The sequence below is a fragment of the Camelus bactrianus genome, chromosome 19, assembly GCF_048773025.1.
Source record: "Camelus bactrianus isolate YW-2024 breed Bactrian camel chromosome 19, ASM4877302v1, whole genome shotgun sequence".
Taxonomy (NCBI): domain Eukaryota; kingdom Metazoa; phylum Chordata; class Mammalia; order Artiodactyla; family Camelidae; genus Camelus; species Camelus bactrianus.
The window spans coordinates 23,375,449-23,396,897 of NC_133557.1; the positions used below are offsets into that span (position 1 = coordinate 23,375,449).

At 52.1% G+C, this 21,449-nt stretch overlaps 1 protein-coding gene across 1 annotated transcript; it reads right to left on the reverse strand.

The window, feature by feature from the left end:
- Positions 1-411: 411 nt before the first annotated feature.
- Positions 412-21,413, reverse strand: PEDS1 (plasmanylethanolamine desaturase 1). Its single transcript, XM_010958615.3, has 6 exons — positions 21,179-21,413; positions 13,961-14,080; positions 5,759-5,850; positions 4,960-5,104; positions 3,894-4,106; positions 412-1,862 (listed from the first exon to the last, which is right to left on the reverse strand). Exons 1-6 carry the CDS (start codon positions 21,300-21,302, stop codon positions 1,741-1,743), a joined length of 816 nt encoding a protein of 271 aa, XP_010956917.1. The 5' UTR covers positions 21,303-21,413; the 3' UTR covers positions 412-1,740.
- Between the last annotated feature and the right edge of the window lie 36 nt (positions 21,414-21,449).

The following is a 21,449-nucleotide window of genomic DNA, read 5'->3' on the forward strand; positions in this document are numbered from 1 at the left end:
CAGTGCCTGGCACATAGGAGGTGCCTTATAATTATTTGTTCAATGAATAAATGAACAAGAAACTAATTTATTTAAAATGTCTAGTCTCCCCACTTGCCTCCATCTGTGAGGTTCCACGTAACAAGTTCAAACCTCATCTACTTTTCCTCTGCTCACTCCAGTCCACTCCAGCCTATCTCTTAAAAACCCCAGGCTTGTTCCTACCTCAGGGCCTTTGTACTTGTCCAACCAGGAGGACTTCTGCCCTAGTTCTTTCTCCGCCTGGCTCCATCTCCTCTAGATCTCAGCCTAAATGTCACCTCCTCAGAGAAGCCCTCCATGACCACCCTGCCAAAGCAGCCCCACCCTACTTTTCTGATACAGTTCCAAGCTGTTTGATTTTCTTTACAAATCACCATCTGAATGTCCATGTGCATTTATTTGTGTTTATTGTCTCTCTCCCCAGGAGGTCCACTTCACCAGGGTAAGTCCTTGTTTGTTTGTTCATTTCTGTGTCCCAGTGTCCAGGCCAGAGCCTGGCACATACCAGTTGCTAATAAACATTTTCTGAAGGAATTCACCAATAGGGATCAGCCTTCATTACTCTATCACCATGATCTCCTGCATGAAGATCATTCCTTATAAAATTGTGGGTCCTCTACAAAAGCATTTGGAGATGTCAACATTAATCCACTGTCTTAGGTGACAAAGCTCCCATCCTGAGCCCAGGGTTGTGTGGGAGCTGGGAATGGGGTAGGGGTGGGGTCTCATCCTCCAGGCTCCTTACTTCCCCTCCCCCAGCCAACCAGGAAACACGAGGCAGCCAAGGTTAAGTAGACTCTTGCTGCTTTGTTATAAATATATTATGTACATCCAAAACATGACATTAAAATATTACTCCATGTTACAGAAAAGATATTAAGGCTTTCTATTATTTACATTAAACAAGCAAGCACCTTTAAAAAAAAAAACCCAAACAAAAAAGCCCCACTCTTCCTTCTCTGACATACCTCTGGCCAGGGGGAACACTGTCCCCTTCCAGATGACCAAGACCCTTTGCAGAGGCTGTGCCCTTTGATTAGAAATGTCAGCTCTGGCTGAATCACGTGGGCAAATGGGGGATGGGTGGGGGAGGACGGGGGTCCAGACTGGGCAGGAAATTCTGGTCTCTTCTGGCCACTGCCCCCAGACCCTTGCTGTAGTTTGCCATCCTTGGTGGACAAGCTAGGCTGAAGTTGTGACTGGGGCTGTCTACCCGTCCAGGCCTTCAGGGTCAGTTTGCAGGGCCATGGCAGGGTAATGCTCCAGGGACACTTAGGTGTGCCTGGGGGCTCCTAAGACCACTGGGGGCAGACAAAGAGAAACAGATAAGACGACTCAGTGGCCCCAATACCAGCTATGCTGAAGGGCTCCCCAGGGGGAAAAGGGGCAGTAGGAGTGTGCAGAGTGGGTGAGCTTCTCCTCAACCCAAGGGATGGCTAGGAGGGCGGGGCTCCTGTTTTTTTTTTTTTTGCAGAGTCAGGCTTGGCAGAGCAGCTCAGGTGGCTGGGGAGGGGCCAAGGAAAGAAAATGAAAAAAAGGAAATGAAAAATCAGTGGCTCAAGTATTGTGTCACAAGGGGTGGGCTGGGGGTGCCTGGGCCCAGCCCAGGAGGTGTCCTCTCCACCTGAAGGGGCCAGCACAAGGAGGCTGGAATTTGGCAGATGGCTTCAGTTTTGGGGAGCTGGGGAAGGTTGGCAATGAGGTGGCAGCTCGGAGGAGTTATTTGATCTTCTGTGCCCATTTCATGTCATCTGCCCGAGGCTTCTCACCAGTCAGGCCCTGGATAATGTCCTCTAGGCGTCGCCAGAAACCTATCTTCTCCAGAGGGTAGTTGAGCCAGCCTGCAATGGAAATAGGGCAGCGGGGTGTGGGGAGGGGTTATATGGGACAGCAGAAGAACTGGGAGTAAGTTTGCAGAGGGGAGGGGACAAGGACTGACCAAGGAGTCTGGGGACAGGTGCTTACCACCAGTGGGCTTGATCTTTGGGGCTATGCAGACATGCCTTCATCCCCTCACTCACTTTCCTATTGAGTGCTTAGTACATGCCAGGCACGGAGGCAGTGTTTCTTATCAAATGACTCTAATGCCACCTTTTCCAGGAAGCCTTCTCTGATTACTGCCTAAGCAGTACTTCAGACCTGTCACGCCACCCTTTTTAAATTTCTTTACAGCCTTTATGATAACCTGTAACTATTCTCGTTAATTCACCATTTCCCTGTTTTGTGTTAGTTTCTCTCCCCAGCTCTCAACTAGAATGTCAGTTTCAAAGCAAAACCCCATGTTCTTTCACTGTTGATCCCAGTGCCTAGAATGCCTGGCACAAAGTAGGTGCTCAATGAATATTGCTCATAATCTTATTTAATCTGTATCACAGCCTCTCACCTGAACCATGAGGTAGGTACTATTATTAGTATCATTTTCAACGTGAGAAGACTGAGGCTTGGAGGGGAGTTTCTCAGTTAGTACATGGCTAAACCAAGATTGATCCCAGTCCTGGCTGACCATTTAAGTGATCTACTAAACAGCCTAAATTCTAACCCCTCCACCTGCCTCTAAAAAGCCTGACTTTAGGATGTACAAAAAATACTTTTTGTGGCTCTCAGTTCTGCTTCCAGAAAGGAAAAACCAACCAAACAAAAAAACCCTGAACCCCCAAACCAGTAGCTGTAGCTTATCAAGTACCTACTATGTGCCAAGCACTTTGCATCTGCCATCTCACCATTCACACTGCAGCCCTGGGAGGCTGGTACATGAAGGAGGTGGCTGTAGCCCCATCTTGTGGATAAGAAAAATGATATTCAGGGAGGCTGTGAACCTCTGAAAGGCACATGTGGAGGAACTGATAGTTTAACCCAAGTTGGCCTGACTTGATGGCATCTGCGGTATACTTAACCTTAAAAAGACACCCAGCTGGCCCCAGAAAACCTGCTCACCTTACTTCACCCCTTTGGCACTGGCCCATTAACTACCTATGGCATATAGGCCTCCTTACTATTCCTTGCTCACAACAGGCATGTTCCTGCCTCAGGGCCTTTGTACTTGCTGTTCCCTCTGCCTGGACTGATCTGTCCCTATTTATCTGCAGGACCACACCCAAACTTTTTTCAGATTTCTGACCTCCTTATATAAACAGCTGCACCTCCCTCCCCTAGTGAGTCTCTGCCCTTCATCCTGCTTTGTTTCCCCCCATGACACTTCTCACACCTGGACTTTTTCATCTCTCCTAACATTCTATCCCTCACACCCCTCACTACTCCTTGCTGCTCCTCAAATCAACCAGGCATGTGTGTTTGTCTCAGGGCCTTTGCACATACTGCCGCTTCTGCCTGGAGTGTTTTTCCTCTAGATTTGCATGACTTTTTCCCTTAGTTCAGATGTCACCTTCTCAGTGAGACCTTCCCTGACCACCGTAAGGGTGAAGCCCCTCCCATTTCCTTCTCCTACCCACTGCGTTATTTTCCTCCATAGTAGTTAACACCATCAGATGTAGTACTTATTTTTTCAGTCTGGAACATCCCCTGTTAGAATGTGAATGCTATGAAGACACGGATTTTTGCCTGTTTTGTTCAATGCTGTGTCCTAAGCCCAGAACAGTGCTTGGCACATAGCAGGTAGTAAATATTTGCTGGATGGAGGTGGTTGGAATCACAACTCTATGGAGGAGGTATGTGTTTGTGTGTTTATCTTGTTTACTGCTGTGTCCTCATTACCAAGTGCCTGGCACATAGTAGGGGCTCAAGAAACGTGTTCTAAGAGAACGCTCCTGCAGGGTAAGGCCTGCATGACCTTTCACTGTGACCTCTGCCCTTCTGAACCTAAGGATCGAGCTACAGAGTGGCGGCGCCTATTCCATACTATCCTGTAGTCGCACCTGTGGTGATGCAGAAGTATGTCTCGTGGGGTGAGACGTGGTGGATGCGATGGTGTTTACGAGGCAGGATGACATGCCAGTCCTGCAGGAGGGTGACCCAGCGTGGCAACCCAAAGTATGTGTGTGACCACTTGTGGATCTGGTTGGTGAAGGTGCTGAAGATAATCAGGCAGAAGACGAAGCATTCCCAGGGATACAGCTGCTCCAGGGCTTCTGCAGGGTGGGGAGAGGGTGGGTACTCATAGGCCCCAGACAGCAGTCACACAGGGTGGGGCCCACCACCAGCATGGACCTCACCACTCACCTCTGGGCAGCTCCCTTCCCAGAACAGCACCCAGGTCTCTTTCCAACCCCCTGTATGGCCTCAGGCAAGCTCAGACTCCCCTCTGGGCCTCAGTCTCCCCTTCTGCTCAGTGGGCAGATCATGGAATCAAGCATAAGCAGTAGTTAAGAATGTGGGCTCTAGAGTGAGGCAGAGCTGGGTCCAGATCCCTGCTCTGACGTTTTTTGACTATTTGAACTTGGGTCAGCAACTCTGCCTTTTAGAGTCTCAATTTCCTTATCAATAAAATGGGAATAAGTCTTTGTCCAGGTTCCCCTGAAGTAGAGCCTGAGATGAGGATTTACGTGCCAGTGATTTATCTGATGGGGGGATCCTCTCTTTTGGAGAAACATTTGAGGGAGTGAGGAAAGCAGGACTGGGCAGGGGAAGAGTGAAGCAAAAATGGGGTGGGAGGAGTCTTGTCTCAGCCTCATTGTGGAAAGAGGGGTTGTCTGAAACGTCAATGACTCCACAGAGCTGGTCCAACTCAGAGGCAAGGGGGCTGGTCTTCTGTACGCTTTTCTTGTCACCACCTTGAGGCTTATTCCAAGAGGAAAGACAGGCAGTTCTCAGAAGGAGCAGCTGGGAGTGCCCTCACAGCATCCGGGGGAAGGGTGCACCCGATGGGGAAGAGGATATGGGCAGGGCACCACCGCACCCACAGGAGGCCCACGGGAGGGGTGTGTGTGTGTGTGCCCGGCCCCAGAGTCGCCCTGGAGGCCGACCACCAGCTGGCATGCTTACCTGGGCTCTGGGTACAGAACTTGTAGGCCATGTTTAACAATGGCAGCAGTGTCACCAGGCAGTTGTCCCCATTGGTCTCAATGAAGTCGTGCCTCGTAATGGCTGTTGGGTCGATGTGATGCTCCCGGAATGGTCGGATGAAAGCCTGGGTGGGGTAGGGGGACGGGAAGGGGGATAAATCTGAGCACTCAGCACTGAGCTGGGAGGATGGAAGTCTCGGCAGCAAAGCCACCTTGGCCACCCTACCCGGGGAAAGCCTACATGAGAGCGGAACTGCAGAGAGGAAGGCAGACACAGGCATGGAGAAGGACTATATGGTCTGTCCAGCCTACTGGACCCAGCCAGGCCTTAATTTGGCTCCACTTCTAAAACTTTCAGTACACGAATCAGTACCTTTCTTTGGTTAAGTTTGTACTGGACTTTCTATCCCAACCAAAAAAGTCTGAATGACACAAAATAAAGTTCAGTTCAAACAAATGAACAGTGAGGTGCAGCAGGGCAGGCAAAGAAGAACAAGACACGGTGTGGCCCCCAGATTCAAGGGGTTCCAAGAAGGTGGACACACATCAAAGTTCTCTGACTGTCCCAAGCCTGATGCTTTTGCTTCCAGAAAGATCCCAGGGGATTCTTGTTCCAGTCCTGGAGGAGAAGCATGGAGAGCCAGCTGGAATGATGGTTTCCATCTTTCAGACAGGGAAGCAGAGGCTCAGAGAGGAAATGGGACTCACCTGAGGTCAGACCACCTGACCCCCTCCTGGAGGAGACAGGCTGGGCTTCGGGGATGGGTCTACATACGCACCTTCCCCACGATGGGCAGCTCCACGGAGCCCCAGGTGTCAGCTCCCCAGTGCACCAGGCCGGACAAGAAGTCAGCAATGAGCGCCCCTGCAACTGTGGGCAAGAGGAGGGTGAGCCAGGAGTGGGGTGACAACAGGGACATCCCCGCCCACTCCTCACCCCAAATCAGGAAGCCATTCACTCGCTTGCTTGCTCACTCACTCATCTGTTAGGGGAGAGGGTGTCCCTTCTCTACTTGGGACACTTTCTTCTCTGTGAATGGAGTCTCAGGTACAACATTCCTGGCCTCAATCTGGCCCTTTACTTGCTCTTCCCTGCGGGAGATGCAAGCCTTCATTCGCTTGGTGAGTCTGGAGAGAATAAACCGGGCATGCTCAGATCAGCCCAACCTTTCCCTATGAGGGGCTGCCTCTCCCCTTCTCTCTGAACCACACAGGGAGGCCCACCCTGCTCCAGTGCTGCCAGTGGATGGAAATGTCCTCCTGGGGTTTGGTATCAGGAAATACCTTAGGTCCAGACAGCCTAGTTTTTATCAACAATAAATGTGATAATTTGGCCTCCATCAGCCTTTTCCTTGTCTTTGTTCTGAATTTGTTCAGAACTGGAGTGGGATGCCCTCAAAGTCCCCCAAACTATTCGCTCACTTGAGGGTTCAGTGGAATACAGAGGTTAAGTGCTGCTACATCTGGCCTCAAAATTCCAGCTGCCACTTACTAGCTGTGTGACACTGGGCATGTTACTTAACCTCTCTGTGCCCCAGTTTCTTCTAGATGGATGAGAATGATGGTGACTAAAAAACATTTATTCTCTTTCCCTTGCACACCCTTACACACCTCTGGGTCTCAGCTTTTGCAGTTCACTGTGCCTGGAACATTCTTTCCCAAGATGTTAATACAGCTCACTCCCTCACTTCCTTCAGATCTTTACCTCAAAGGTCCTCTGGGGACACCTGATCTAAAATTGTAACCACTTGCGTCTTCCAGTGTTTCCTACCTCCTGTCTTCTTCTCCAAGCACCTATCATCCTGGACTTCATTTTTATTTACTGTCTCCCCCACAAGAATGTCAGCTCTACAAAATTAGGGATTTTAGTCTTTTGTATATGGCTGCATCCCAGTTCCTAGCACATAATATGGTTGGGTAAACATTTGCTGAATTCATCAGTGGAAAGCACTAAGTACAATGCTTGCCACATAGTGAGTCCCCAACACATATTATTGTTGTTGTTATTGTTATTCAGTCATTTAGTCTATCAAGCAACATTCTGTGAGGACCTACTGTGTCCCAAGCTCTAGAGTCAGACATTGAGCTCATGTCTACTGGGGCAACGAGGCGGGGAAGCTGCAAACAAATGCAGAAAACAAATTAGTCCACTGGGTTATGTGACTTGAGGCAAACGCTCCCCCTCCCCAGATTTAGTTTCTCAGTGTGAACTGGCTGTCCAAGGTCCAACTGGGCCATGTAAGGGCTCTTCAAGTTTTGTAGGGGCCCTGAGCCCCTTGATGACAGCTGACCAGGGCCCTGGGGCACTGTGGAGGCTGAGAAAAGCCTCTAGATGCCTCCCTGGAGAGCAGGACTCACCAGGAGAGGGGAAGAGTGTGTGTGTGTGTGGGGTCACTGAACGTGCAGTTCTGGCACCTGGTGCTAAACCATGAATAAAGGCTTTCCAGAGGTCCTGGAGCAGCCCCCCTACATATGCCAAACATGGGACAGATGGTGGGGGCAGGGACTTACAGCTGCACACAGGCACCTACAAGTTCCTGGTGACAGGGGTGGGTGGGCTGGTGGAGACAGGCAAAGGCCAAAGGACAGATCGGGAAAGGGGCTGACACCGCATGGGTGGCTGGGCTGGGAAGAGGTCAAGGCTCAGCAGGGCTCAAAGGTCCGTGTATACAGGGCCTTGCCTGGGGCTGGGCATTTGTGTTCCTTAGTGACAGTGCTGCGAGAGTGAACCTGGGCTGAGGAAAGGACCGGGGAAGACTAGGGAGACAGAAGCCTAGGGCTTTTGCACTTGCTGTTCCTTTACCTGACACCTCACTCCCCAACTCCCCGCTGAAGATCCCTGAGTGGCTGGCTCCTCCTCAGCCTTCTAACTCAGGCAAATGTCACCCAACACCCCTGACTAAAGCCATCCTCCCAGGCAGATGCTCTTGGTCACATCTCCCTGCTTTATTACTTTCACAGTACTTGTCACCATCTGAGATGGCCTCATTTATTTTCCCCACTCCTAGGATGAGGAGCACGGCTCAGAGAAGTTGAACCACCACCCCGATCCCACAACTTCCCAAAATTATATCTGCTTCCCATAATTATAGGTTGGTTTTGCTGATTCTAGAACTTCACACAAATGGATTCTTGCTTTTTGGGGTCTAGCGTCCTTCAGTGGCATAATGCTTCTAGAGTCACCCATGTGACAGTTGTTTATCAGGAGTTTGTCCTTTTAATTGGCAAGTAGTATTCCATTGTCTGGATGTACCACAGTACACTGATCTGTTTCACTGTTGGACAACTAGGCTGTTAATAGGCTGGGGCTGTTACGACTCAGGCTCCTGTGATCATTCATTTACAAGCCTGTGTAGAGACATAAGCCCTCATCTTCTCTGGGTAAAGATGTTGGCTACTTACTTATTTTTACTTGATATTTATTGAGCACTTATAGCTACCAGGCCCTGTGCCTGCACCTTAAATGTTTTATCTCTCTTAATCCCTAAACTATACCAAGGCCAGTCCTAAGCTGGTTACACATCTTATCTCCTTAATCGTCCTAAGCATTTAATCCTTACAGATGATAACAATGATAATAAAAAACATTACAAAAACAATATTGGTGATCACGTTAGCACTGGAGTGCTTCCTGTGTGCTGGGTGCTTTGTTAAAGGTGTTAAAAAGTGCATTATCGAGGAGTAAAACTCCCCATACCTTAAATATGGGCTGTCCACAGTGACTTCCTTCCAAAGAGAATACAGTATGGAAAGGGGGAGGACAGTAACTTTATAGTGGAGAAACCCGACAAATACCACTTTGGCCAGGGGGTCAAGGTCAACATCATAGTGCTAAGTCATGATGACAGCACATACCCCTGCTATACTTGATGGAAATGGCACTTGACTTCTGACCTCTTCCTCCCCAAGACATGTAACTAAAAAAAACACTAGACAAATTCCAGTAGAGGGCATCTCACAGAATACCAGCAAAACTGTCCCCAAAACTGTCAAGACCACTGAATACAAGGAAAATCTGAGAAACTGTCACAGCCAAGAGGCCTGAAGGACATGACAACTAAATGTGATTTGGAATCCTGGATGGGATCCTGGAACAGAAAAAGGACATTTGGTAAAAACTAAGGACATCTGAATAAACTATGTATATGTAATATAATAATGTATCCATGCTGGTGCGTGGACTGTAACAAAGGCATGATACTAATATAAGATGTTAATAATAGGGGAAATCGGGGGCGGGGGGTATATGGGAACTCTCTGCACTATCTTACTGTTTTCTATAAATCTATAACTGTTCTAAAAAATAAAGTCTGTTTTTAAAAAATGTATATTATTTCACTTCACATCTGTTGTGAGAGGCCCCACCACATGCCACTTTCTGGAGGAGGAAGTGAGACCGGGAGGGTAAGGACTGCCCAGGGTAGAAAGTGGCTGGGGCAGTGCGGGCTGCTGGCCACCGTGACCACGGTGAGGGCTGTTCATGGTGACGCTGTGCCTTCACATCCAGGTCTGGGAAATGGGGATATGAATAGTACTTACCTGACTTAACTACAGTCAGTTGATACAATGGGTCAATAAATGCAGGTCCTTGGGACATACATAGTAAGTGTTCCTCAAATGTAGTTAGTTAGTTAGTTTAAATATTACTCCCCTCTCTGAGCCTCAGCCATGTCACCCCTCAAATGACCAGCCCCTGGCCTTTTCAGGCTGCCAAGCAGGGAGGGGCGTGGGCTTTAGGCAGATGTCAGGAATTATTTTGGAGAGAAGTAGCCCTCCCCCTCCCTCAGGGAGGAAATGGCTCTTTGCTCCTCTGGCCTCTATGGGCCAAGGGAGCTGGTTCTAGAGCAGCGACTCCAGGCCTGCTGGACTCCAGGCCTGCGGCCCGTGGCCTCCTTAATGGGGGTGGGGTGGCAGAGGCGAGCACACAGAAGCTTCTTTGTCCCAGTGCTTGTGGCTGGCTCACCCTGGGGGTGGGCAGCTTGGGCCTGGTTACCACACTGTCTGCAGGAAACCGGGAATGGGTGGGAGATGGTGGATGACTCACCAGGTGACTTTATACAGCCTCTGGGCCCCTTGGGGCCTCCATTTCCCCATAGGTCATCCAGCTGGGACTTCCTGGCCCGTGCCTACCTCAAGGCCTGGTGTGGAGACAGAGTGGCTGAGGCAGGAGTAGACACTGCTGAGGGCTGGTCCATACCTTCCTGAGGCCAAATGCTGTCTTTACCACCTTCTAGCTCAAATCCCATGGAGACTCCTGCACCTGACCCAGGGGATGGCCATCACCTAAGGCCCTGTGACTGCTGACCTCATTGCTGACCTTTCCATTCACCAGCCTGGAACACTGTCCCCTCTGTTGGCCAGAAAACTCCTACTCACTCCTTAAAGCCCCAGCTCACAAGCCCCCACACTTTCCTCTACTTTCCACAAGTGCAACAAACAGCTCAGGGCTCCCAGGGCCATTCACCTGTTACTCATTCACTGTCTTTGTCAAGGTTTCTAATGACTCCACGGTGGCCCGTCACTGCCCTGTCTTGCTGGTCTGCACGTGACTGCTCCTAGTTGACCCCACGTCTTATGGAAACACATTCTCCTCTCAGCCTCTGCAACCACTCTGGGTTCCCCACCTGCCTCTTTGGCTGGCTCTTCCTCCTCTTCCCATCCTGGAAGCAGTGGAGGCCTTGGGCCTCTTCTCTACTCACACTCAGTCCCTTGGGTGAGGGGTCCTCCGCCAGCGTCTGGGCTTCAAACACTGTCTCTACTCCCAGGACGCACAGATTTCAAGCTCCAGCTGCCTTCCCAACTCCAGACCCAGATCTCCGATTTCCTGCTCCACACCTCCCCTTGGTCCTCAGGGAGGCAGCTCAAGCATCCTCCCTCAAGTGAGCTCCTCCAACCTCTTCCCAACCTTGCTCCTTCCATCACTCAGGCCAAAAGCCTGGGAGTCGCTGCTCTCTCTGCCCCTGCCTCCATCTCGGCAGCTCACCTCTCACAGCTCACCCAGAATTTGAAGGCTTTTCACCACGTCCACTGTCCTACTGGGTCTGGGCCACCATCTTCACCTCCTCTCTGGCCCTCCCTGCCCTCATCTGCCTCCCTGCAGCATCAGATGACGTCAGCTCCCAGTGGGAAAGCCACCAATGGCTTCTCACGGCCTGTAGAATAAAACTCCAAGTCCAGACCACAGCCTTCAAGGACCTACACCTGCCCCCACTGCGTCTCTGAACTGCCACCAACTACTTTTTCTTCGGCCAATTTTTTCCAGCCACACTGGCTTCCTCTATATCCTCCAAATGCTAAGGGCACACACCAGTCTCAAGGCCTTAGCATTTGCTGTTCCCTCAGCCTAGAAGGACCGGCCCAGAGATAGCTGTCTGTCCCTCTCCCTCACTTCCTTCAGGTCTCTGTGCAAATGTCACTTTTTCAGAAGCCTTCTCTGCCAATTCCCTTATCTTGATTTTGCTTCCCAATATTGCATCATCTGTTTGTGTTTATTAACTAGGCACCTTTTCATGGCTTCTGGCTCCCGTCATTTCTGGGGCCTGCCAGGGGCACCAGAACCTCTGGGGAGACAGCACTAGGCTGGGGTGGGCTCTGGAGGCTGGCATGGTGCCCTTACTTTCTGCGAGTCAACACACAAATCAGGGCAGCTACTTAAATCGATTAGGAACTGTGCAAACACCATTATCAGGGGATTGTCTGCTCTTATCAGCCCAGAGGCAAAGGTGTGGGATAGAAGAGCTGGTGCCACACGTAGGTGAGAGATCTGCTCGGCACAAGGCAGGAAGCTCTGGTCCCAAACAGGGAAGGGAAGTGGTGACCTGCCCGGGCTCCCCAACCCGTCCTGGCTCGCACAACACACACTGGGTTCTGGTGCTGCTGATCCTTTGCCCAAACTGGGCCCACTGCCTAGAACACCCTCTCTTCCCAGTGCCAACTGGATACCCTTGTCAGGGAGTCCATGGTTCAGTAGTCGGGCAGTTCTGGATATGCAGTTCCAGACTCTGCTGCTGCCTGGGTGAGGGCCAATGGGCAAGTCACCTGGCCTCTCAGAGGATGGTGATCAGAATCTCCTCACTAAGTTGCCACCAAGAGTTAAAAGAGCCCAGCATGGGGCTTGGCACATGGTAGGCTCGGGAAATATCCATTGTTAAACTGACCACTGAGGCGGGAGGTCTGAGCCCTGGTGAGTGGAATGTTAGGCGGTGTCCCCTCCTCACCTCTATTTAGTCACTGGCCCTCTCAGCAGTTACACACACCTGCATTTGCCCTTGCAATGGTCCCAGGAGGGGACTGAGAGCAGTCTCACTTTACAGATATGGCAGATGAGGCTCAGAGATACGATGATACTTGCCCAAGGCCACACAGCCAGGAAGTGGTGAAGCTGGGACTTGAACTCAGGTCTGTAAGGTCCTGCCTGTAACCACTCTGAGATGGGGCACTGGGGCTCACACTGTCTATACCCCTGCCCGAGGCAGAGGCTGGAGGTGCAGGTCCCTCTCACCCCTGGGCAGAGGAGGTGAGTATGGCTCCTGTGGGCGGGGCCTCGGCTCCCCAGCACTGGATGGGTTAAACTCCGTCCCCTCCCCTCCAGCTGGTCCCACCCCCTAGCAAAGGCCCCCCAGCAAATGCCCACCCCCACCCCAGACTCAGATGGCTCAATTAGCTGGCCTGAGTACTATTGGCTTAGGCCACCAGAATGCTTTTAATGAGATTGTGGAAGCTGAACACTTAGGGCAGGCCAGGCAGCCAAGGGCACAGCTGCCCTGCTTGGGAGCCCAAGGCCAGGGAGGGCATGAGAGCCTGAGGCAGAGGGAAGAGAAGAGGGGCAGAGTGTGGAGAGGAAGGAAACTGAGTCATCCCAGGACCTTGGAGTGCTTTCTGGTCTGACATGTGACTTTGGCCAGTCCCTTCTCTGAGCCTCGGTTTCCTCACCTGGAAAATGATGACAACTGCACATCACCTCCCTGCTGTGGATGGGTGAGAGCTGACTGATGGGAAACGCTTGGTAGGCACTACCATGCTGCAGCTTCCTTATTCATTCATTCATTCATTCATTCAGATTCAATATTTATCCAGCACCTACTGTGTGAGGCTTTGTGCTTGGGGCTAGGGACAAAACAGTGAACAGACAAAAATCTCTACTCTCAGGGAGCTGACATCTGAGTGAAGGGAGACAGATAATAAAGAAAGAAACAGAATGTATAACAGAGTGGGGTGAGGGATAGGGGATGTCAGGGTTGCTATTTTTGAGGGAGAGCCTCCCTGAGGAGGTGACCTGGATGAGGGAGTGAAGCATGCAGGTGGCTGTGGGAAGAGAGTTTGAGGCACAGGGAAAGCATGTGCCAAGGCCCTGAGGTAGGAGTGTATCTGACAGAGCACAGATGAGGCACAGTGAGGTGGCCAGTGAGGTGGCCAGTGTGGTCGGAGCAGGGTAAGCCAGAGGAGAGGAGGGAAATGATGCAAGGAGGAGCTGGGGCCAGGCTGTGTGGAGGAGTTGCGTTTTATTCTAAGTATGCAGGGGAGATCACACGAGTGGTGTGACCCCAAAGAGGACTTAATGGGATCCTCCCAGTTGCCTGTGGATAATGGACAGCAGGGGGCAAAGGTGGAGACCAGGGAGGAGGCTTCTGCCATCGTCCAGGCAGGAGAGGATGGTGCTGGACTAGGGTGAGCGTAGTGGAGGTGGAGAGTGATGAATTCTGGATGCATTTTGAAAAAAGAGCCAAGAGTATTTGCAGTTTGGATGTGGAATGTGAGAGAAAGAGAAAAACTGAGGATGATGGCCCAGGTTTTTGGCATAAGTGACAGGAAGGACACAGGTGCCACTGAGTGAGATGGGAGGCAGGGTTCCCACAGCCTGTACCCAACTCGTGCGCACAGAGGCACGTGTGTAAGTCGCCATCAGAGTGGTGCAGACACTAGGTAGGTCCCTGGCCCCTGGGGGAAACCGAGGCAGGCAGCAAGGGCTTGCGGGCACTCACCGACACCCAGCATTACGAGGGGCATGTGCTCCCAGCGGGCCAGCAGTAGGAGGTGGACCATGTTGTGAACGATGAGGCTGAAGCACAGGACCACACAGCACCACTCCTGGAAGCGCTTGCCTGCAGAGAGAGGAGGCAGGAGGTTGAGTGTGGGGCAGGTGGCAAAAGGTAGAGGATCAGAGCCAGGCAGAGCTGGGCCCATGGGGACTCTTCAACTGTATTCCATGAGTCTAAGGTGCTCCCCACAGGCTGAACTTAGAGACTGCCTGACCATTTCACAGATGTCACTGAGGCCTGGAGAAGGGGAAGGGCCCTCCCAAGGTCAGACGCTCAGGGCCGGTTGCATTAAACCAAGCGTGGGGCCCTTCTGAACGCAGGCCCCTGTGCACAGGCCACATGCCCATGAAGCTGGTCTTGCACAAGCCAATTCTTTGGCAGACAGGACCAGAATGCTGGTCTCCTGGGCCCCTTCGGGCTCTCTCTGGAGACACCTTAATGAATTTAATGAGCTTCTTTTTTAAATCGTCTTCATCCCATCACCTGTCCCCTTTTGTAGATAATTATTTGGAGGCAGAGGCTACAAAGAGCTTTTAGTTCCAGAGATTCCAGATCCCATCCAACTTATATCAAGCAGGGAGAAACAGGCCTTGGTTATACCTTCTAGGGCTCCTGCCACAGGGAAGAAGAGGCTGTGCAGGTGAGGGATCTCAAACTCTTGAAGTCTCCCGGGGCCAGGCAGGTGCTATGAAGGAGTGAGGTGGGCGGGGTGGGGACAGCAGGACACCACAGCATTGTGCCCTTCCCAGAGCAGTAGCCACTAACTGGCTGACTACTGCCAGGTGGGAGTGTGGGCCCAGGGAGACCAGAGCCTCAAATTCTCAAAAGAAGCCAGAAATCAGGATGTGGGTGTGAAATCTTCTCTTTAAGCGCTGGCACATATTTTTAATAGCACGTGAGCTCGGACAAGCTGAGTCACTCACTGAAGCTTTGTTTGAGGAGTCAAAACATTGAAAATAACCATAGTGTCCACTGCTAGGGGAATCAGACAAATTAATTTGGTTCATGGCGTCTCTGGAGCCAGGGAAAGAGCCTGGGTGACTGTTCATATGTGGCTGTGGAGGGACATCCAGGACAAACTGGCAAGTGCAAATGGAAAAATGCCAAACAACAGTCATTTACATAAAAAAAGAAAAACTCTATAGTCAAACATTCTCTTTTGAATTTAAAATCTGTGAATGTACTACTCCAGCAAAAATCTTTTTTCATAGTTGTAAATTAAAATTTAAAAAAGCAAAAGGAAATAAAAACACTGCAAGGGTGACAGGGCTTCTGGGAACACTGCTTTCCCAGACAGCTGGTCCCAAGGGCAAATCTGCTCTTGCAAATTCTTTTTTTTTTTTTTATGAGGGGGTGGTCATTAGGTCTATTTATTTATTATTATCATATATGTATATTTTTAGTGGAGGTACTGGGGATTGAACCCAGGACCTCATGCATGCTAGGCATGCGCTCTACCATTTGAGCTACACCTTCCCCTCCTGCTCTTGCAAATCTTGATCTGGAATCTCTACCTCCAGAAAGCCATCCATGATGCCTCCTTTGACCCTTGGCCTCCCCCAACATGGGGCCCATCACGAGGGACGTTACTGCCTATATAACATCCATCTTCCCCTACCTAAATGTGAACTCAGGAGGCCTGGGACCACGCTTGGCTTGCTCACTAGGGCCTTGGCACACAGTTAGTGCTCAGTAAATGCTTGTGGAATGAATAAATTTCCAACCATGACTGTAAAGAAAAACTGCCAGGCTATGTCTCTGGGCACCCCTTCCAGAAGCACTGTGGGAAGGTAATTTAAGGCTTCCCATTGTTCCTGGTAGGGAAACAGGCTTGCAGAGAGAAAAGGCCTTGTCCAGGCCACATAGCAACAGACCGCACCCTGAGCCAGAATCAGAACAGCTGCCAGGGGAAAAGACCAAGGCTCAGAGTGGGGAAGGGACATGCCCAGGGTCACTGAGGCCCACAAAGGGCTAGGATCCCAACAGCATTGCTCAGCAGCGGACCCAGAAGCCCCTAACTTCCCGCCTCGCAGTCAGGGGTTATTTCCCTGGGGCCACAGGCCCTGTCATCCCAGTTGTCCCACCCGGGGTCACCGTGACCAAGACCAGAAGGGCTTTCCCTTTCGTGGTTCCTGTCTGTGGCCAGGACTGGGGCTCAGAGATCTACAGGGACAGCAATGTAATCAAGTAGAAATAACGGCTGCTAACATCCACTGAGGCCTTTTATGGGCTGGGGTCCAGGGTGCAGCCCACATCAAAGAGGTTGCAGACCTGCTCCCTCTGGCATATTTTGCTCTTAGTTAAAAAAAAAAATTGGCTACACTTAAAACCCAGTCCTCCTTCCTCCCTGCGGCCTCATACTGGATGAGTTCCCTTGGTGGCAGTCCTGGTCAGGTTCCTGCAACCATCCGAGTTTTCGAGCCTGAAGCATAGTCCCTCATTCAAGTCTAGTCTCTCCAGGGAGGAACTGTGTGATCCCATTTCCTAGACAAGGAAAATAAGGCTCAGTGGGTAAATGAAGAGCTGGGTTTGGAGCCTAGGCTCGACTTAGGACATGCTAGCCTAGATGTTCTAGACTGTTACGATTCCAAAGATAGCCCAACTCTCTCCCCATGCCGTGGAGAATGTCCTGAAATCTGAATATTTTCCCATCTAAACTCTCTTTGGCCTCTGGAAGCTGGACCCTTCTGCAGATCAAGTGCTTCAACTATGACCCATGAAAAACATATCTATAATAAAAAGTGGCCTTCATGGAGCACCTATTATCTGCTAGGTACAGTGACAGGGATGATGGCAACCTGCCCTTGCCACATGCCATGGGCTGAGGACCACTTATCCTTCAGAGGGAGAAACCAGGTGTGGAGAGATGAAGTGACTTGCTCAAAGACACAGCATGGACAGTCAGCCTGGGAGGGCCTGCATGGTCAGGTGTTCTAAATGGTGTCACTTCACAGATGGGCAGACTGAGAACCCAGGGAGGGGAAGGACTCTGCTCAGGACAGAAGAGCTTGGGCCACCTCTGGCAGAGCACTGAGCCTTGTTTCCCTGAGCCAGTCCTGGCCTGGCCAGGGTCCATGGTCTGGGCTGAGTTACAGCAGTGCCTGCCTGTTGGCCGGGGGAGGGGGCTGGGCTTGTGGTGGCTGTGCAGGACTGGGAGGTGCAGGGGAGGCCACCTCTGCTTTCCTGGGGGCAGGCTGCCGCCAAAGGCTTGGCATCAGGTTTGACAAGCCCTAGATAACCTGCACTCCTGGTGGCTCTGGGCCACTAGGAGACCCTCGGCCTTGGGGAGATGGGGGGACAGGAGGTAGGGAGAAGGCAGGGACCAGCGAGGGACAGAGAGACAGAGATGAGACAGAACAGGAATCAGAGACACAGAATCAGAGAGGAGAAACAGAGAGAAGGAAAGATGGACAAAGAGGAAGAAGGGAACAAGTATGACCAGAGAGAAGGAGAGACAAAGAAATGGAAAAAGAACAAGATTGAGGGAGACATAGAGAAAGCAGGGCCAGGAGTGTGGCAGGGACTAGGCCTGGTCGGGAAGGAGCCTCAGGGAGGCCTGTTTAGGGGACAGAACCTAGGCTTAGCTTTGGGACTATACGCCAGGACTCCCACCCAGCACTCCTGACACCTTCCACCTTTCCCCTGACCCCACACTAAGAGTCCCTGTGTTCCACAGGGCAGGGGCACCTGTAGTGAGCCAGCGCGGGTGAACAGCTGGCCTTAGTGACCCCTCAGGATCCACCCCCGGAGCTGAGGCACCTGAGAGGTGGGGGACACATAGCCAGATTTCAGGCACCTGTTGGGAAGCCGGACACTTGCCTCACCTCTGGGCTTGACCATGAGGGTGGGGAAGGCCTGCCAAGAGGCCAGGCAGAGGGTGGGGTTGTGCTGAGAAACCCAAATGTGGACCCTCTATGGCTCCTGGGACCCACGGTTCCCAGACCAAGGCCCTAACTCCTTGGCCAGACACCCGAGGCCCACAGGTTCAGGCTCTGGCTGCTTCACCCCAAGCTGCCCCGATCAGATGACTCACAGCTCTCAACCGACACTAGGCCCACCGTCTCTACGGCTGGCCCTGCACACATGCTGCCCCACTGACCTGGAGCACTGGCGCCCCTCCCGCACACCCACCCTGGGCTGGCTCACTTCCAGAGTGAAGATTCAGAACATGGAACCTAGAATGCCCTCGACCAGTGTTCTGGTTCTGGTCCTGCTAACTGTGTGATCGTGGGCAGGCAGGTCACCGCTTTTGCAAAGCCTCAGAAATGACAGGGTGCAGGCACTGCAGGCAAGCCAAAGAGATGCAGTCCCTGGCCTTGCTGACCCTCCCCTCCAGTGGGGGCAGGTGGAAGCCTAATCTCAGGCAGGACAAGCAGCAGGAAGAGCACACGTGGGGGCGGAGCTCTGAGGTGGCTACGGGGTCTGTCACACGGAGTTAGTATCAGGGTGCACCCAAGACAACTGTAGTGAGGATGAAAAGAGAGCGAACGAAGGTAATGCCCAGTACACAGTGCTCAATAAAGGTCAAACATGTCAACTGTCCTATTATTGCTGCTGACTGTCACAGTGCCAACCCATCTCTAGCCCCAGGAATCTCAAGAAGTCAGTCCTGGAGCCTAGAAACTTTTCCTACTCTCCCCTGGCTCACTGTGCTCCAGCCCACAGGCCTCCCTGGTGGTCTGCAAATACTCCAGGCTTGCTCCCACCTCAGAGCCTTTGCACTTGTTGTGTCCCTGGTCTGGACCAGGTCTTCCTCAAATATCTTCATGCCTCCCTCCCTTCTGGTCTCTGTTCAAATGTCACCTGCTCAGTGAGGCCTTAACTGCCCCCTCTTTAAAATGTCATTGTCCCCAGCATTTCACTTCCCCCCTTTCTGCCAATTATTTGTTCCATAACGCTTGCCACCATTGGGCAAGTAAGATATTTCCCTTAGCTACTGGGCTAACTAAAATGCCAGCTTCATTTTCCTGTTTTGTGCATCGCTTTGCCCCCAGGGACTGGAACAAGGACTGGGACAAGGGTGCTCAATGTGTACTGAGTCTAACCCCTCATTTTCTAGGTAAGGCCCAGAGAGGTCAAGGTTCTTCTCCAAAGTCACACTGGGAAGGGACAGAGGCAGGCAGAGGGAGGCCTATGGAACCTGGATAAACCAGTTTCTTCTCTCTTCTCTCCCACTTCCAACACCAGGGCAGGAGGAGTGAGGCTTGGCTGTAGGTTTGTGGCACCAGGAGACTGTGTGGCTGTTCTTCAGAGAGTGAGCGGCACTTAGGGAAACTAAGCAAAGATGCAATCATGATGGAATAGAGGAGATGGAAGATGGTTGGGGAGGCTCAGAAGGCCTAGGTATGATTTGGTTGAAAGCAGGCAGAGTTTCCTCAAGTGGGCAGAGCTGGACACCAAAGGAGGAGGCCTCTGAATCCTTACCCTTGATTCCCAAGTGGTGAGTCTGAGGACCAGAGAGGTGAGGCAGCTTACCCAAGACCCAAGATCAGATATTGGGTTAATAACAGGGATTGCCTGTTATATGCCAGACACCGAGCCAAGGTAAATAATTTCATTTCCTTTTCTCAACGGACATTAAAAAACAGATAAACTTTATCTTGTCCCCATTTTAGAGGTGAGGAAATTAAGCCTCAGAGAGGGAAAGTGGCTTATCCCAGGTTACACAGCTAAGAAGCAGAGTCAGGACACCAAGTCCAGCCTGCCCCAGGGAGCACAGGAGATTTTAAGTCCAGAAGCTGGGTGTCTGGGGAACAGGCTGAAAAAACCACGGCAGAATGAGACAGGTGCACAAGGCAGGTACAAAAAAAATCACACCCAGAGCAGGGAATTGCAAGTCCAGAAAGGCCTCTGGGGACCTAGGACTCAACAAGAAAGCAAATGGCCCAAGGTCACACAGACAGTTATGGCAGAGATGGTATGCAAACCCAGGCCAGTCTGGGCAGGAAGCCAAAGGTGGTAGTGGACCCATTCCCACCCACCCCAGGCAAGGGCTGTACATGGCTGCTGCCTCCTGGCAAACGGAGAGATGTCAGAATGTTTGACAAACAAAGCTTGATGTGATGGCGACACCCAGGCAGAGGGGCCTCCCAGTCACCTGACTCTGGAGTTCTCAAAAGCACTTCCTTAACCTCTGGGGATACTTGTCCCTCTCAGGGCCTGGCAGTGAGATTCTTCAGGCTCAAGTGGAAGTCAGAGAAGGGGGTAGGGGCTGGTGCTTGCCGAAGCATAAAGGGTAGGCACAGCAGGAAGAAGCCAGGAACCTTGGTCTGGCGGTAGAACTAGAGTAAGGGTCTCTAAGTTATGGTCTGGTCTGGGGACCCCTAAGTCCTAATGGAAGGGGCTAATATACATACATGGAGGAGGGGAAAAGGCTGGAGTTGAGGCTTGTATATGAGAGACGCTTAAACTGGAGGATTTGCAGAGCCCTCACCACCTGGGATCCTGGGATTCCAAAATACAGGGTGAGAGTTAATGTTGGAGTTGGGGAGCAGGAAGGGGATGGTGGTCTGTAGGCACTGAAGCTTTTAATCTAGGATGAGGCTCTGGAGGAAGGGCGTTGGGGCACGCGATAGCTGGGAGCCCCTGAGTCGGGGTTCCCAGACCAGGGGGCCTGATTGCCCAGATTTGGGGGTGAGGTCACTGTTTGCAGCCCAGGGCCCTGGCTGGGAGCAGATGGGGCCCTAGAGTATGAATTACAGACCTGGGGAACCTGGGATAGGGTGTGACTTTTAAGGAGCCGAGGGCACTGCATGTGGCTACGGGGCTGCCTGCAGCTTGGACTGCGTCCTGGAGTGGGAGGTCCCTACGTTTAGAGGAGCTCTTTGCAGCCACGGGTACCCTAGGCTAGGATCCAGACCTGGCGGTGCGATGGGAGCTGTCTGTTGCCGGAGGAGCTGATATGGCAGTTCCTTGATCTGAGGACTGTCTTTGCATCCAGAAAGCTCCGGGGCAGGGATTCTGGCTTGAGCTTGGAAGGGGCACTGGGGTGGGGTCCCGGGAGTTAGGGGAGCTATTTGCAAGTTAGAAGCCGCGGCTGGAGTTCTGCATCTGGGCCTGAGGCTGGGGTTCCGATATGGGGGATCCAGGGTCTCTGTCTGCTGCCTAGGCTGGTGACTGCAGGCCCGGAGGGGAGCCTGGAGGGGGCCCCGGAGGTCCTACCTGGCGAGTAGAGCGCGGCCAGCTCGCGGGCCCCAGCATGCTGCGCGCCCCAGCGCCGGCAATACGCTGCCTCATCCTCGTCGAGCTCCGGCTGCTGGCCCGGATCGTTCTCGGCGCCCGCCATGGCCACTCGCCCTGCCCGCCGGGTGCGTTCTGCTAGCGGCGGCGGCAGCGGCAGGGCCGCGGAACCGCGGCGAGATCACGCCGCCCAATGACCGCCCAGCGCCGGGCGCGGCTGCGGCGCCGGCGGGGGCCTCGCCCGGCCGAGCGT